Source organism: Schistocerca piceifrons, chromosome 3, assembly GCF_021461385.2.
Source record: "Schistocerca piceifrons isolate TAMUIC-IGC-003096 chromosome 3, iqSchPice1.1, whole genome shotgun sequence".
In the NCBI taxonomy this organism is placed as follows: Eukaryota; Metazoa; Arthropoda; class Insecta; order Orthoptera; family Acrididae; genus Schistocerca; species Schistocerca piceifrons.
Genome location: NC_060140.1, coordinates 890,063,986 through 890,082,634, shown reverse-complemented (window position 1 = coordinate 890,082,634; position 18,649 = coordinate 890,063,986). Strand labels below are relative to the sequence as shown.

At 39.2% G+C, this 18,649-nt stretch overlaps 1 protein-coding gene across 2 annotated transcripts in view; it reads right to left on the bottom strand.

Moving 5' to 3' along the window:
* Nucleotides 1-18,649, bottom strand: part of LOC124790061 (beta-alanine-activating enzyme) — a 180,208-nt gene that overhangs the window by 104,352 nt on the left and 57,207 nt on the right. For both annotated transcript variants that reach the window (XM_047257624.1, XM_047257625.1), the window contains exons 4-5: nt 18,173-18,357; nt 2,908-2,996 (exon numbers count right to left, since the gene is read on the bottom strand). In XM_047257624.1, the coding sequence (XP_047113580.1) occupies nt 2,908-2,996; nt 18,173-18,357 (274 nt within the window). The remainder of the gene's footprint in view (nt 1-2,907; nt 2,997-18,172; nt 18,358-18,649) is intronic.

Here is an 18,649-nt window from a genome sequence, read left to right as displayed (position 1 = left end):
GTAAAGAGTTGTGTGAAGGGATCTTATAGGTCAACTTCCAACAAAGGAACTGGACAATATCTAACTGGAGGCATATAGTATTGTCTGACAAATTACAAATTTGCATCTTTTCGAATAATACAAGGTGTCTAGTGCACTGATGGCCCAATGAGGCATTTAATGTGCAGTTTGTGAAAGTACAAGGGTCATTCAATAAGTAATGGCGTATTTCCCCCCCCCCCCCCCCCCCCCCTCAGAACATATTTATTGATAAGAGTCAGAATTTGGTGACAATATATATCAACATGTCTTGTCCATATAATATTTTTCTACATAGTCTCCATCACGTTCTATGGCCATAAGTCAACATTGTGGCATGTATTCCCCGCTGGTAAAAGCTCTCGTCCTGCAGGGGCATAGCAATATTTTAATTGCATGATGACACTCTCGTCATCTTCAAAGTATGTTCCCCTTAGAGAATCTTTAAGCGGCCCAGTCTCAAAATGCTCTGACAACTCAGATGAAAAGGCCTTTCTTTGAAGCTTTTAGTCCACTGTGAGCATTCGTGGAACCCATCGTGAGCACCTCTTTGAATATCCTAGAGTCTCGATCATTGCAGACGCACTTCCAATGCTGACCGACAACTGTAGAACCAATTGTCAATTTGTGATGTGCTGGTCAGCACGAATAATGGCATCCGCATGATTCAGCATGTCTGGAGCAATGGCTGTGATAGGACGTTCCGAGCATGGCTGATCATGGAGCTCTGTTTCTGCATTTCCTGAGGCTGTAACTTCCTTACCCATTTCCCAAATGTACTCCTATCACAACTGCAGCATCACATTCACTGCACACAAACATTTATGGATGTTCACCACAGTTTCTTTTTCTGCACACAAGGATTCAATAACAGCACACTGCTTGTAACATGAGTGGTATGTAGATGCCATCTTGATGCTGTACTACGACTCTGCGATCTGGCAGAATAGTTCGAAACTTCACCAGCGCACGGAACAAACATCAAATGTGAAGCACCAACAAGGATGTTTGTCTATGTGTATTAATGGCTTTTTAAAACAATGTGGGGCACTACTTATTGAACAACACTCGTATATAAGACAACAGGTGATGTTATGATGTTTTGGAGTGTTTTTCATATTGCGACTTGAGCCCACTGATTTAGGTTGAACCAGAATGGCTACGTCAACATTCTCTGTGGTCAAGTGTTGCCCCTTCTACTATATCTTCCAAGATCACTGAAGATCATCACAACAGGGCAGTACATATATGTTCCTTGTTTGACGAATGCTCAGGCACCCTACCCTGCCTCAAATGTATATTACAGGCAAAGGTTGATTCAAGAGCTTTCTCATGAAATAGATAATGAAACCAGTTACTTAGTCATTGAAATTTACCCAATCTTAATTTCATTCAAAATATTTGGAACTATTTTGGCATAGCAGGTGGACTATAGCAATCAACATCCCCATAATCTGGTAGCTCTACAGGATCTAATCGTAACGAGCTGGGTCCTGGATAATCAGCTGGACATGACACACTTGAAGAAACTTATGGACTCCCTTAATCACTGATTTGCAGTTGTTATCAAGGTTACAGATAGCATTACATGGTATTCAGAGGATGTCTCCTGATGATGTATAATTTTTTGTCCAGTTGGCTTATGTCTTTCATAATTTAGTGATGGGGAATGATTTTCTTTTTATTTTTCCTACTTCTACATTGAATGATGGCCCAATTCAGCCAAAACCAGTTGTTGCATCTCAAAAATGATCTAGACTACATTTTGTGCAAAAAAGATAATTTTATAGATGTTTTCAATTTTTACAATATGTGTAATTGTTAATGAGAGTGGATTGACATCAGCTACAGCTTTTGTTAGTTTACTTCACAGAATTTTTCAGCACTGGGTGTTTCTGAAGATTAATGTATAACTTGATTTGTTCCAAATGTGTGACGGCACCCTTTCACAATGGAATTTTCACAATGCACAATGCAATTTGTGAATGAGTCTATCATATGCTAAGGTATCACAAGCAACTACAAACTAGCACTACTCACATTCTTAACTCAGGAAAGGGTGATCAGAACAATCTAACTGGTAATTTCCTGCACTTCATCTGGCCTGTTATTCAAGTGTCTTGGGATACCAACTTTCATACCAGTACATATACTTCCTCATAAGATTCATGTTTAATACTGTATACCTAAAAGAAACTCAGCCATTTTTACTCAGTGGACTTGAGAAAGAAAAATGACCATATTGACAATTCTCATTCTCAAATTTGTTTCCCTAGAGTAACAGCAAAAGCTGCTCTGAACAAATGGTGATATTGCTTATAATAAGTCTCTTGCTAGACTAGATATAATAATGCATAGGACACTAATAGAGTCAAACATCAGTAGTCAGCTAAGACATGGCTTAAATGCTCAAGATAACTTAAACATCAAATTCCATATGTACCAAACAATTTGATCAATTAAAAGGTGAGATGTGATTCTTAACTGCTCATTTTAATCTCATGTGGATTCTATGTTGTTATTTTTTATTCAAATTTTTATTATTATTTATTGTTAGTATTTAATTATCTTCAACATAAAAGTAAAAAATGGGGAAATTAGATCAGATCAGTAAATTACCATATTATACCATTTCATGTAGTATGCCTGTTTTTAAATCTGGGCAACATAAGCTCATAAAATTCTTATTTTCATTATCACCATATTTTATGCAAGGTGAGGAAATATAAGTGTGATGCCTTACATACCTATAGCCTGACCACCAAAAAAATTTAGTTATACAATATACATAGTGATACTGAATGAAATAATATCTGTTAAGTAGGTTAACAGTATGGATAAAAAAATAAAATTAAAGAAATAAAAATTAAAGGAATCATACGTACTAACCTTAACAATGTCCCCTGTTGGCCTGAAGACAACTGCTGGAAGATCTTTTTCTAGCTCATTATTAACTAGGCAAACTCGATGAGAACTCCCTAGAAGAAGGAACAGAGCTTTGAAGTAACATCAAGTATTTCGGTCAGTAAGGAATACTACACACTTCTGTCAATATACAGGGTGGAGAAAAATTGTATCACGAAATTTTAACCCTGGATAGCTGATGCCAGAATTACTAATGTTATGTAGGTTGACAACACACTATTTTTAAACTATGGAAACTTGACACCACATGCTCCGATTGGCCGTGGGATTGCCCTGTTGCCATTCATCCATTGACAGGCAGCGCTATGGTTGTTGGTTCACACGTACATACATCACTCACTCCATCACTGCCCCAACGTGATACACACACATGTCGAATATGTCTTGCTGTTTGTCTACATCTCATGTCAGAGGCATTATCATGTAAGCTTCACTTCGGAGCACACACATGTCACCTGCGATTTAGTCACACTGTAAGCATGGCGGCACAGTTTGGTTTTAGTTTATGGACTAGCTGACGGCAATGCGCATGAAGCTCGACAGTTGTGTGAGGAACAGTACCCAGCAAGATGCCACCCACACCTGCAAACATTTACAGCAATTCACTGGTGACTTGGCAAAACAGGCTCTTTAGCGGGATATGATGGTGATGCTGGAAGACCTTGAACACAATGGGATGCTGCATTTGAAGACTGTTCTTGAGCACTTCGAGGAAGCACCTACAACAAGTACTCGAGTGGTTGGACATGAAATGGGTCTCACTCATTGATTAATCTGAGAGGTTTTGAGGGATGATGGCCAGCATCCATTTAGTTTTCACCCTGTCCAAGACCTAAATCCTGTGGAAGACTATGAACACAGGCTAGGGTTTTGCCGGTGGTTTCTGTGACATGTTGCACGAGATCCTGACTTCCCCGCCATTGTGTTGTTTACCAATGAGTGCACCTTCCGTCGGGATGGCCTTTACAACACTCAAAATGTTCACTACTGATCAGGGTGAAATCCTCATTTCACGTATGTCCACAGACACCCGGAGCACTTTTCGCTCAACATTTAGGCAGACATTGTAGCTGACCATCTGATTGGGCCAGTCTGTCTACCTCCTCAACTTTCTGGGGCAAATTACCTTTACTTTTTGCAAGAAACTCTACTCGGCCTGCTGGTAGATGTTGCCCTGGACATATGGCTACGCATGTGGTTGCAGCATGATGGGACACCCGCACATAACAGTCGTGCTGTGCGCAGATATTTAAATGAACTCTTCGATGGCCTCATAATGGGCAGAGGTGCATGTAGGACATGGCCCCTCGCGATCGCCAAACCTCACACCACCAAACTTTTTCCTGTGGGGATTCTTCAAGGTTTTAGTTCACCCACCCAGACACAAACCACCTAGAAACGAAGATGAGTCAATGGGTCACATTCATCATGCCACCCATCACATCAGGGTAATGCCAGGAAACTTTGAAAGAGTTCAGCAAAACACTGTTCAATGTTACCAAGCTTATGTTGTGTTAGAGGGTCACCAGTTTGAGCACCTACTTTAAGTAAACAATGTCCTAGTTACAAAAAAGGCCCTTTTCAGGCCTGGCACAATTTTTAAAAGGCTTTCTGTACGCAAACTAACAGCTGTTGACAGTTTTGTTCCCACTACATCTTATCATGAAATTACAATGGATGTGTCGGGACCCCAGCAGATTTGCCCCCAGAATGGAAGGCTGGCGTGCTACCACAGAGCGTGCAGGCCACCTTGGATACATTGTGATCTCTGGTGCACAAAGCATTTGCAGTCATGTGTTGTCCAGAGCATCCGGCAGTAGGACAATCCCACAGCCAATTGGAACACGTGGCGCCAAGTTTCCATAGTTTAAAAATTTTGCATTGTCGACCTAAACAACATTAGTAATTTTGGTTCCTACTGTCATCAGCTATCAAGGTTAAAATTCCGAGACACAATTTTTCTCCAGCTGGATACCACCTAAAACAATAACTAATGTTAGCTGCACTCAACTGATAGATAAACCATTGTTAATTCCTAAAAGTACCGCAAGGTTGGAGATCATTCTATAAAGTAAAATGAAAATTAAATATCATTCACTACTGCACAATGTTCTTTTTCAGGTGACTGTGTATGCTATAATGGTATATATTTAATATATTCTAGCCAAATGCTACTTACTCATGATAATTAGGAGAAAAACTGTCAGAAGTATTATTTTCAACTTTCTAAGTATGATATTTGTTTAGATTTGTCCCTTCACCCATGACGAATACCCAAATATTACTGTTAATGCTTCTGCAGAAAATAAGTCATATCCACTACATGTGGAGGTGTACATATATGTGACAGCTGCCCATGTGTACACAGCGCAATTAGCTATTTGCTGCCCTCTGACAGCCTCTAAACTATCTGCACCTGAGAACCACAAATGAATAGAAGAAATGAATAGAAGCAATTGGCATAGACAGCCACAGATTGACTCCTGTCCGGGTCTCCATTGCAAGCCCACATTTTATCTCCTCTTGTCTTTTCATCTGAATCCACACAACTACTCTGCCATTCAATTTATGTATATGGCAGAGATTCCATAGAACCAATTTCAGATTATTTTTCGACCATTCCACTCTTGAAAAAAAATGAACATCAGACTCATTCTGAAAGAGCTCTGATTTCCCTTATTTCATTACAATGATAATATCTCAAATGTGTATGTGATAGTTAACAAAACATTTTGGCATTCAGAAAAGCAAGTTGGTGTCTGAAACTTTGTGAAAAGATCTTGCTGCAATGAAGAATCCCTTTGTTTTAATCAATGAAGAAGCTCCGTCTGGATCATTATTTCCTTTATGAATAATAATCGGTTTCAATCTGCACAGCAGAGCATCTTCAGACTTCAGAGTAGTGGTATGTCAACAAACCATACTTCACAGTGGCAAATCTGTAGATGATCTGCTGAGCAGAACAACACCAGTAATCTCTATATACATGTAAATTGAAGTCGCTTTCCTGTGTCCATCTCTGTATGCAGCCTAATCTCAGGATTGCCTGTATGGATTTTTATCCAGTTTTGACTAATTGATGCACAGATTTATTAAGAAGATTTTTGTATATAATTTATAAATGTGTCGTGCAAATCGTTTGAATTATGATGAGTTCAAGTAAAACTGTGAAAACAATATAACTGCCACCTAGCGAACAGCTGAGATAACTTGAGAGAGCAGGAGAGAGAGAGAGAGAGAGAGAGAGAGAGAGAGAGAGAGAGAGATTGCAGCAAGCAGAATTTCACTTGCATCTAGTGTAGTAGTCTAGTGGTAGAGTGTGTAGCTGGAAACCTAAAAGTTTTGGGGATTGAATCTTGGCTGGGTCACTTTCATTTACTTTGTCTTTTAACCTAGCATTTATTTCAGACTGGCAATTTCTGCTTCCCTCAGATTACCAACTGCAATTTGCACTCTTAATTTACTGCATATTCTTTAAACAATGGGCAGAGATTTACTCATCTTTAAAGTATCATAATAAATATAACCACCTTATCATTAGGCTGTGATGTGAGACTTATAACTTGAAATAATCAAATATTTTTAACCAGTAGGTTCCCTGCAGTCATTTGAGAACAATACCATAGCAAAAAAATCATATGAATCCAAAATATGTGAGGTTTTATTTTTATGCTACAAGTAAAATGTTCTGAGAAACTACTTCAGCAATTTTGCTCTGTTTACATACAGCACTTCTTTCAGCAGAGCAGCAGATGACTCAACTTTCACCTTTCTGCCTTCCTTGATTTAAACCCACATGTAGACATGTCTCTTTGAGTGGTACAGAAAAGCGGTCTGCCATAAAGAGTCCACAGCAAAGAATTGTGGCAATGAGTCTCAACAGTGCATCACATTGCTCACTAAGCTTCATAGGAGGAGTGCTGTAACACAAGCCAAACATGTACATCACACACACACACACACACACACACACACACACGATTCATATACAGTATTTGCATTGGTCGCAAACAATGGTTGCAAACATATTACTTACATCACAATGTAACAATGTAATTCCTTCATTCTCATGAGATGTCACTGCAAAAGCCAATTCGACATGGAATGCATAACATTTATGCCTCCAGACAATTTTCCAGCCATGCGCTGCTTCCATCGCACAAGTTATATGAAAGTGATGATATTCAGTTACTTAACATTGTTCTCTGAAATCTGCTCACAACTTTACATAGTAGCCCACAAAATAAATACACTATGCCACACTAATCGTATGGAGTTCCTGTGACTTGTGCCAAGCTGCACTAGATTGCTGTTCCTTAATGAGGTGACCAGTACGGGGGTGATAAGAAACCCATGCTTCTGACTGCCAGAATGGCTATGGCTCCCCACCTGTGTATTGGGCAGGCAAGGGCTACAGAAGTGCATCAACAGAGGTCAGATGGCTGCAGCAAGATAGACATTGCACCTGACAACTCTTTATTTTTAAAACAAACTTGGAGCAGCTACAGATATGCAACCTCATTTGGTGGTGCAGCCTGGCATCAATCAACAGTGTCTGTGATCCATGGCATGGCCAGGGAGCTACACTCCACAGTGGCACACACTTGGTGGCAATTTGGCTGCTGGGCTGTACTGACATACTGGGTGCTAGTGGACAAGGCCCTGAGGCTCAGCTGGTGATGGCTGACGAAGGCCGTAGTGCTGTGCTGGGTAGCAGCAAAGAGATGTGGCGGCACAGTGCACCGAACGCGTCCTCAGCATACGGGTAGCAGTCTGATGGTGACAATAGCCATCCAGCAGATGCTGCAGGGTCCAGTAGCACTGTGGTCACTGTGTACAGATGTTGGCACAAACCTCTCCTTGGTAGTTCAACTGACGCATATAAATAACATCTCGGTGACTGTTCAATTTACTGGCTGGCAGCAAAGGACTGCACCATCAGTTGGCACAATGCTGCATTGACAGGTCAGTATGAGAGCCTAGCCACATGTTGATGCAATGACACACGCATTCTGCAAGTCACCTACGTCATCAGCTGTGTGTCTTTCTGATGGTAATCGGAACACTGTGTCCCTAACTCCTTGGTGCCATGTATTTAGTTCACTTCCCGACAAAAGAAGTAGTGATCCAGATGGTGTTTTTTCATTCATTGTAACAACTGAGATCATGGTTCCTGAGACATGGTATCAATTTTGAAACTTCATTTTAATGATTGTCTCCACAACTTGCACAATATATGCATGACACTATTTCATCTTTTTAGTGATAATACAAAATGAGCTGCCCTTTTTTCAACTGTTCAATGTCCTCCATCTGTCTTATCTAGTAAGGATCCCATACCATGTAGCAATACTACACAAGAGGATGAACAAGCATTGTATAGACAGCTTTTTAACAGATTTGTTGCAAGTGTTCTGCCAATAAAACACCGTATTTGACTCACCTTATCCACAATATTTTCTATGTTTTGGTTTCAATTTGAGTTATTTTTGGATGTAATCCCTACATATTTAGTTACATCTACAACCATTAAATTTAAAATATTTATTGTGTAGCTGAAATTTAATGGAATTTTTTTAGTACTTATGTGGAGGACCTTACATTTTTTATTGCCTTGGGCCAATGACCACTTTTCACACAATGCAGGCATTTGCTAAACCATTTTTTATGTCTGTCTGATCTTTTGGTGACTTTACTAGACAGTGTAAATGACATCATTGTCCGCAAACATTCCGAGACAGCTCCTCAGATTTCCTTGCATATACAACAGAGGCCCAGGAGCACTCCCTTGAGGAACCCCAGATATCACTTGAGTTTCACTAGATGACTTCTCATCGATTACTACGAGCTGTAACCTTTCTGAAAGTAAACCACAAATTCAACTGCACAACTAAGACAGTATTCAATAGGCATGCAATTTGATTTGAATCCATTTGTGAGGAATGGTGTCAAAAGTCTTCTGGAGATCTAGAAACATGAACTCAACATGGCATCCCCTGTCAAAATATTTTGATTATTTTGAGTGAATAAAGGGCCAGCTGCATTTCACAAGAATGATATTTTCTGAAACCACACTCATTACATCTCAAAAGATCATTTTCTTCATGATATGTCTTAATGTTGGAACACAGTATAAGCTAAAACACAGTACAAGTTCCAAAATGCTACTAAAAATCAGTGTCAGTTATATGGGTTTGTAATTCAGCAGATTGTTTCTATTTTCTTTATTGTTAGTGATAAGACTTGCACAATTTTTCAGGCTTTAGGTACAGATCTTTCAACAAGTGAGTTGTTGATTACGATTAATGAAAATGGAGCTATTTCATCAGTATACTCAAAAAGGAACCTAGTTAGTTCACAATCTGCTTCAGAAGATTTGCCTTTATTAAATGGTTCAACTTGCTTTGCTACATTGAGGGTATCAACTGCCAAATTACTAGTTTTGGCAACTGTTCTTGATTCAGACTCTGGACTACTTGCGGTACCTGAAAACGATGTTCAATAACTCCACTACAGTGGCACCGTTGTCAATACCATTATGACTGTCACCATACAATGAAGCTATTGTGTCTTGCCACTGATGTATTTTACATATAACTAGAATTTTTTCAGATTAAACTGTATAACAATGAACATGCACTTTCAATGTGAGTCCTATGTGATACATTCAAACACACAATTCCAGAATGAATTTTCAGTCTGCTGAGGAGTGTGCACTGGTTTGAAATTTCCTGTCAGATTAAACTGTGTGCCGGACAGGAACTTGAACCCATTATCTTTGCCTTTTGCCAGCAAATGTTCTAGTCTCAAGCAACCCAGGGATGACACATAACCAACCCTCACAGCTTTACTGCCACCAGTACCTTATCTCATACCTTGCAAAACTCACAGAAGTTCTCCTCACTCTAGAAACAAGCCCCAGGCAGTGGCTAATCCATGTATTTGCAATATTCAGGAGAACTCCTGGGGAGTTTGGAAAGCAGGAGAGAGGTACTGGTGGAAGTGAAGCTGTGAGGGCGGATCATGAGGTATGCTTGGATAGCTCAAAGGTTGAGCATTTGCCGGCAAAATGCAGGGGTTCAGAGTTCTAGTCCCAGTCTGGGACCCTGTTTTAATTTACCATGAAGTTTCAATAATGTAATGATTCAAACAGAGGAAATGTCTGGTCTCTTACACTACTTGCAGTTTTTGCATATCTTAAACTTCATCTAACATAAGTATGAAGTGCAGTTCATTGTGATCCTTAGAATGTTAGCAGTGGTTCAGTGGAGTTGGTATATGATGTAACTAATTTCACAGGTGGTCCTGCCTCTGACAATCCAGGGAAATGTTAGAGAGAATGACCAAACAGGAGCTGGTCAGCAGATGTATGAGGTCTGTTGAAAAAATTCTGGAACTTTGTTCACATAATTTTTCTACGCTTACCTTTTACTTAGTGTTCTTCAAAATACTCTCCCCTACAACTGACACACTGCTCCCAATGCCGTTTCCATTTGCAGAAGCAGTCTTAGTATGCCTCTTGCTGGATCACGCGAGCCGCTGTCTGTGAATGTTCCTTTATCTCATCTATCATTGCAATCTTCGTCCCTTCAATGGGAAACAAAAAAAAGTCTGCAGAGGCCAGGTCTGGAGAGTAGGGAGGATTAAGCAGCACAGTGACTTCATTTTTTTTTTTTTTTTTTGCAAAAGTCACACACCAAAAGGATGAATGTGCAGGTGCATTATTGTGATGCAAGAAGCATGAATTGTGTTGCCACATTTCAGGCCATTTCCTTCTCACATTTTTTGACAGGCGTCGCAACACATTCAGATAGCACCATCAATTAACAGTTTGTCCCTGTGGTACGAATTCATGATGAACTAATCATTCAAAGACAAAGAAAACTATCAGCATGGCTTTGACATTTGACCTGACCTAACAAGATTTTTTTTTTGTCTTGGAGAACCTTTCCCAACTCATTGAGAAAACTGAACCTTGGTCTCAACATTATAACCGTAGACCCATGTCTCACCACCAGTTATAATTCTCTTAAGGAACATCTCATTCTCATCTGCACCATCCAAAAGCTTTTCAAAGATTGTGGGGTCTTTCTGGTCTTGACTCATGACCCGTGGGATGAACTTCGTGGTAACATGATGCATTCCAAGATGCTGTGTAAGGATTTCACCACTAGACCCAATTGAAATGTTACATTCTTCTGCAATCTCTTGGACAGTCAGTCTTTGATTGGCACGCGTAATTTCGTTGACATTCCTGACATACGTGTCATCAATAGACACTGAAGAGTGTCCTGAATGAGGGTCATCTTTAACTTCCGTTAGCCAGTTTTTAACATTTTTTAACCGCATGGACCATTCGTAACACTGAATACTGCTTAAGCCCTCATTACTATAGGTTTCAAATACTAACAAAGAGATAGAGGGGCTGGCCAGTACTTACCTCAGCTCAGTACAGCCTATAGATACACATAAAACAGAACTGAAAATTTACATTACTAGCTTTCGGAAATTTGTTCCTTCATCAGGGAGGAGAGAGGGGAAAAAAGGGAAGAAGGGAAAGTGGATTCAGTTACTCACAACCCAGGTTATGGATCAACAGGGAAAGGTAAACAGGGAGGGTAGCAAGGATGGAGGCATGGTTGTCAGAGGGAAGCCAAAGATCTTTGAAGATCTTTGGCTTCCCTCTGACAACCATGCCTCCATCCTTGCTACCCTCCCTGTTTACCTTTCCCTGTTGCTTCATAACCTGGGTTGTGAGTAACTGAATCCACTTTCCCTTCTTCCCTTTTTTCCCCTCTCTCCTCCCTGATGAAGGAACAAATTTCCGAAAGCTAGTAATGTAAATTTTCAGTTCTGTTTTATGTGTATCTATCGGCTGTACTGAGCTGAGGTAAGTACTGGCCAGCCCCTCTATCTCTTTGTTAGTATTTGTTTCATATCTTATATGAGATTTTCCATTAATCATTTAGATTACTATAGGTTTCCTACATCATTTGGTGTGTCTCTGTAAAGGTTTTCTTCAGTTTCATGCACAATTTAAAGCAGACGTGTTACTCCTCTAACTCTGCCATCTTGAAATCCGCAGACTGTGCGAACAACATTCTGCTCAATACAATACTGAACAACAACTAACAGACATAAAACAATGAAACTTCTAGCACTTACATATTAAACACAGGCATGTCCAGGGATGCCAACCACATTCCGCTCCAATACACCATTGGTGCAAAATGATGGATGTTGCAGAATTTTTTGAACAGACCTCATATGGTACTGGTATTGCATCTGGACCTTCCACATGGATAGGACCCTGGACAGTTGAGATTTAAAGCTGTATTATGTGGCTAGTGGAATACCACATATGAAGAGATGGGAAAGATAATGAGAAAAAGGTGTCACCACAGCCCTTCCATGTGCCATCAAGTTGCACACCAGCACAATCTTTTTTAATCCCCTACCACACTGTTCCCACCTCCGCTCATCCTACATTCCCTCCGCGTTCTCCCACATATCCAAGGGAACACTGCTACACTATGCCCAGTCAGGCTGCAGTGCCAGAAGACAACAGTAATGCTCGCTCTCTCTCTCTCTCTCTCTCTCTCTCTCTCTCTCTCTCTCTCTCTCTCTCTCTCTGTGTGTGTGTGTGTGTGTGTGTGTGTGTGTGTGTGTGTCTTGTTAGAGACATAGACATATCAAAAGCTAGGGTTAGTATTTTCCATTTTGCAGTGATAAGAATTTCAGTTCCTGAACATAAGTAATTACCAGTCATAATGTCTCCTTGTAAATTTAACAGTTTTCTCAACTGAACTTTCCATTTGATATGATGGCTCTATTCAAAAGTTTAACATTTGGTCATCCTTTTGGTGTGCCTGTCTGTTTGTAACTTACCGACCTGTTTCATGTGGCTCCTAAGTCTCATCAAATTTCTTCTTTTGCTTTACTTCTTCTTGACGATTATTAGTAACTTTGACCCATTATCAAATGATTCTACACAGTGTTTCTAATTAAACCTTCATTACTTGAGCCGGTGTAGGCAGAAAACTATTTACCATATGAGTACCAAACTTTATCGGAACAATGTTCATACTGTGCATCACAGGATTTGCATTGTAAGCAATTTTAGAATCATGATTTGCTGTTAGGCATCGGTACTGATACCTCAACTTAGGGTTGAAACAGAAGCATCAGAGTGCAGTACAGTTAGAGACAGTCAACATGGGTCTGGACAAGGTGAGTAAAACTTTACTCATAAAGCTGTTTTTATCAAAACAAAGCAATAGTGCTGCTGCTGTTTGTAAGTATTGACGCATTAAAGGAATACAGAGAGGTCCTCTTTTCATACCAGTGCTGAATAACATGATTCGGAAGTTCAAAATAACTGGTGATTTGGTAACTGCTCCTGGGAGTGGCTGAAAGCCAATTGTGCTGCAAATTGTTGAAGAAGATACTGTTGCCATGGCTGAGAATGCTGGACAAAATGTGCAATTTCCAAACAATGCATGAGTTGTGTCATGACAGCTGAACATTGCATGTGCAACTGTTCAAAAAGTGCTGTGAACAATTGTAAAATGGTATCTCTAGGGTGGCTCCACACTGTTGTGGATGCAGACGGTCATCACCTTGAGCATCATTTGTATCCTGGAACGTAAATATAGTACACAGTTAACAGATGTTACCCTGTCAGGTTGGAATTAAAATGTGTTTCCTTCAATGGTTTATTCATTATTTCTCTTCTACATGTCTTTATAAATGTTTCCACAAAGTTCCATTGATCTACAATCATTCGTTTTTCATGTAGCCCCTCTAAAATAGCAAAATTTTAATATAACCACCCTCTACTCAACCTAGATTATACTAACTTTCACTTTTTTCATATTTATTGTTCATAAGCACTTTAGACAATCATTTTGGTTGTCATGAACTATTTCAATTTGACATCACAGGTCAGAAAGCTACATACGCTGTTATTAGCTTATGGAACACTAAGAATTGACATCACAAATAAAAAGTTGTTTTGAATAAAACTTTACATATTTACTCCTGGATGCAGACTGACTGACACTGAACATTATATTATGATTATCATATACTGAATGACTAACAACATAGTGACTGTGCTAGTTGAAGACAACTGACATAGAAATTTCCTTATCAACTACCTGGTTTTGACTGCCGTGGCTTATTGTGTGACACTTAGTAGTAGACACACCAATTACAGAAGCAGCAACATATTGAATTACATTCTGGAATTAACATAAAAGACAGAAAATGTAAAAGAAACAAAGATGTAATTGGCAGTGACATAAATTTTGTTTACCTAAAGGCTGTGTCCTTTTATATTCGTATAAATGAAACTATTTTATGAGAGGGAAGTTTTAACATGCAATAAGATTTCCAAAGCCCACCAAGAAGTTGCTGGAGAGTTACATTTTACAATTTGGATGTTTCATAAACTAACATGTTATTTTAAGAATCAGAAAAATTGGGGCTACAAAACTATAATAGTAGATTTTAGAAACAACTGAATTTTAAGAATGGAACATTCTGGAATATGATACTTTCGAATATGAATAACTTTTGAAATATTGCAGTTTTGGAGAAACTAAAACATTTTTTTGAAAGAGAAGGATAAGAACTTTCAATTAAGATATGTCAAAGCTACAACAGAGAATTATTAGCATGGTAGAAATCTGATGTGCACACAGTTTACAGGTTTTATAAATTTACGACATTTCTTTACATAAAGTATTTCAATGTGGACCGTTTATGCTACTGCCGTGAATAATCGATAAATTATGTTATGAATAATAAAGTTCAGTATCAATAAGAAATTAGTTATTTTATGTAATTATGGTATATGCATTATGAATTAAAAAAGATCAGAAAAAGAAAAAAATTTATATGGATATCAGGACTGGTGTAAGAACAAGGTGGAGAATACCACCATGCTCTGTTGCAGGTGCTCAGTGGCTTTTCTATTTTATGAGCAACGATCTACCTTCATATAGATAACTATATCCCATACTTGATTTTTCATTAAATCTAAAGCAATAATCAGCTGAATAACAGAACTACATGATCTGAAGACTGTTAAGTCATAAACATGGAACTTTTATTTTGAAAGCCCTATTGGCTGTTTATAAATTAACTTTTCTGTTGACTGATATGTTAAGTTATATAAGTTTTAAGCATTCACTTTAATTTACATATGCTTCATGCAGTGCACTGTTTCACATTGGTGCCCTTATTTATTTCATTAGTTACTTGAGGTACTTTTCTTGTCATTATTTTCTCTGTGAAGAATTCACATTGCATAAAGCAAAGATGTGCATCACTCAAAGCAAAAAAATGAAATGATAGCTCAGTTTTCCGTCTTCCTCAGTACCTTGAATTCTCAGCTGGCTAAATTAGTTACTCAAAGCTTGAAAATTAAATGCTAGCTTCTTTTAGTGTCTTCCTCAGCACGTTGAATTCTCAACTGACTAAACTCTTTATTATCATTATTATTAATTTTTTTAGCTGCAGACATAATAGCAGAAGTAGTATTAGTAGTGGTAGTGGTAGTGGTAGTGTGGTAGTCGTAGTGGTAGAGGTAGAGGTATTAGTAGTAGTAGTCATAGGAGGAGGAGGAATCAAAGTTTCAATGCAATTTATGCTCAAAACGGTTGAACATCTACTAGATTTCTTCATAAGCATCTCCTGTTTGTCCAGTTGACGAAGCTTGCAGATATACATCATCAACACAAAAGAAACAAGACTGCTCAGATTATTACTGAACTATTTGTTCATTGCATTAGTGTCTAACTGATTTATTAACTTGTATTATGGCCTTTTAGTGGAAAATGCCATGTAGGAAGAAAATAACAAATGATATTGCAAATTTGTGTATCAATTATGTTCAGTGGTAGTCATCTTCAAACTAGCACCCATTTCAGTCCTAAAATGTTCCTTCCAATGCCCAAAACATATCTGCACCACGTGTTCCACGAGACTATGAAGGAGCTTCCCAGTGGAGCACAAGAATATGTATGTAATCATTTTCTCATCAGCTCCTGATGAGCAGTCCAGTTTTGATGAAAACTGTAATAACATAAATCAAAAATCATTTGTGCATTAATGCCAGAACAAACAGGTCTTTAGTAATGCAGCAGTTTCATTTTCTCCCCATCTTCTTCTTCTTCTTCTTCTTCTTCTTCTTCTTCATAAGGCTGGTAGATTAATGAACACGCTGAACAGTAGTTGTCTTTTGATTATTCAGCCATCACACAACCTCAGATATAAGTTTACTCAGTTTTTTATAAAAATAAAATATAAACCTGTGATATCAAATTAATGGGATGGGCATACACAGGGTGTTACAAAAAGGTACGGCCAAACTTTCAAGAAACATTCCTCACACACAAATAAAGAAAAGATGTTATGTGGACATGTGTCTGGAAATGCTTGATTTCCATGTTAGAGCTCATTTTAGTTTCATCAGTATGTACTGTACTTTCTTGATACACCGCCAGTTGGCCCAATTGAAGGAAGGTAATGTTGACTTCGGTGCTTGTGTTGCTCTACAGTACTATCATCAAGCACATCAGTACATAGCATCAACAGGTTAATGGTTTTGCAGTCAGTGCAATGTTTACAAATGCAGAGTTGGCAGATGCCCATTTGATGTATGGATTAGCACGGGGCAATAGCCGTGGTGCAGTACATTTGTATCGAAACAGATTTCCAGAACGAACGTGTCCCGACAGGAAGACATTCGAAGCAATTGATTGGCATCTTAGGGAGCACGGAACATTCCAACCTATGACTTGCAACTGGGGAAGGCCTAGAACAACGAGGATACCTGAAATGGACGAGGCAATTCTTCGTGCAGTTGACGATAACCCTAATGTCAGTGTCAGAGAAGTTGCTGCTGTACAAGGTAACGTTGACCACGTCACTGTATGGAGAGTGCTATGGGAGAACCAGTTGTTTCCGTACCATGTACAGCGTGTGCAGGCACTATCAGCAGCTGATTGGTCTCCACGGGTACACTTCTGCGAATGGTTCATCCAACAATGTGTCAATCCTCATTTCAGTGCAAATGTTCTCTTTACGGATGAGGCTTCATTCCAACGTGATCAAATTGTAAATTTTCACAATCAACATGTGTGGGCTGACAAGAATCCGCATGCAATTGTGCAATCACATCATCAACACAGATTTTCTGTGAACGTTTGGGCAGGCATTGTTGGTGATGTCTTGATTGGGCCCCATGTTCTTCCACCTACGCTCAATGGAGCACGTTATCATGATTTCATATGGGATATTCTACCTGTGCTGCTAGAACATGTGCCTTTACAAGTACGACACAACATGTGGTTCATGCACGATGGAGCTCCTGCACATTTCAGTCGAAAAGTTTGTACGCTTCTCAACAACAGATTTGGTGACTGATGGATTGGTAGAGGTGGACCAATTCCATGGCCTCCACGTTCTCCTGACCTCAACTCTCTTGACTTTCATTTATGGGGGCATTTGAAAGCTCTTGTCTACGCAACCCCGGTACCAAATGTAGAGACTCTTTGTGCTCGTATTGTGGACGGCTGTGATACAATGCGCCATTCTCCAGGGCTGCATCAGCGCATCAGGGATTCCATGCGACGGAGGGTGGATGCATGTATCCTCACTAACGGAGGACATTTCGAACATTTCCTGTAACAATGTGTTTGAAGTCACGCTGGTGCATTCTGTTGCTGTGTGTTTCCATTCCATGATTAATGTGATTTGAAGAGAAGTAATAAAATGAGATCTAACATGGAAAGTAAGCATTTCCGGACACATGTCCACATAACATATTTTCTTTCTTTGTGTGTGAGGAATGTATCCTGAAAGTTTGGCCGTACCTTTTTGTAACACCCTGTATATTCAGTTCTAGTAGAGAGAATCTTCATAGAGACATGAATTTTTCTCTCTTACAAACAGCCTACAACTCAGTAAATCTATAGCTAATCCTCCTTTTACTTTCCTATTCTTCTGATAGAAGGGACATACACCTGCTACGAGCATACAGTGAAACACAGAGTCGCTCCGCATATACATGGTATTTAGGACCTGTAGTCCTTCTTATCCCCAATACAACAGGAGGAAATGTCACTGTCTCCATATGGGTGTCCAACAGAAAAAGTAACAATAAAGTAACAAACAAATGGATGTTTAAGAGGTCACTATCATACTTCAGTTTTAGCCTTACCAATATACATGTGACCTTCTCCAACAGTCAAAATATTTCCTTGTTCATCTCGTACTTCCATCAATGTTTCTGACAGAGGTTTGCCAAGAGGTACTGCCATTGCTTCTTCTGCATCAAGCTCAACACGCTGGAGGGATGCCCAACATGAAACCTCTGTGATGCCATACGCTGAGAAAACAGCAGGTCTATAAAGAGTGTATTAGTTCTTCATCAAATATTTCATGCCAAACAGATTTTGAACAAATAATTATACAGTGTTAAATTACTACATTTTACACTAACTAGCATAACATAAGTACTGCCATTTTTGTTCTGAAAGAGCATGCAAAAAGAGTCAAGCAACATACACCGATTCGCCAAAAAATTACAACCACCGACCTACTATTGATATAAAATGGCCACGCAATAGCAGTGCCACCTGGCAAGGAGTGATTGCTGGTACACCACATGCGCAATGCATGTAGCATCACTGAGTGT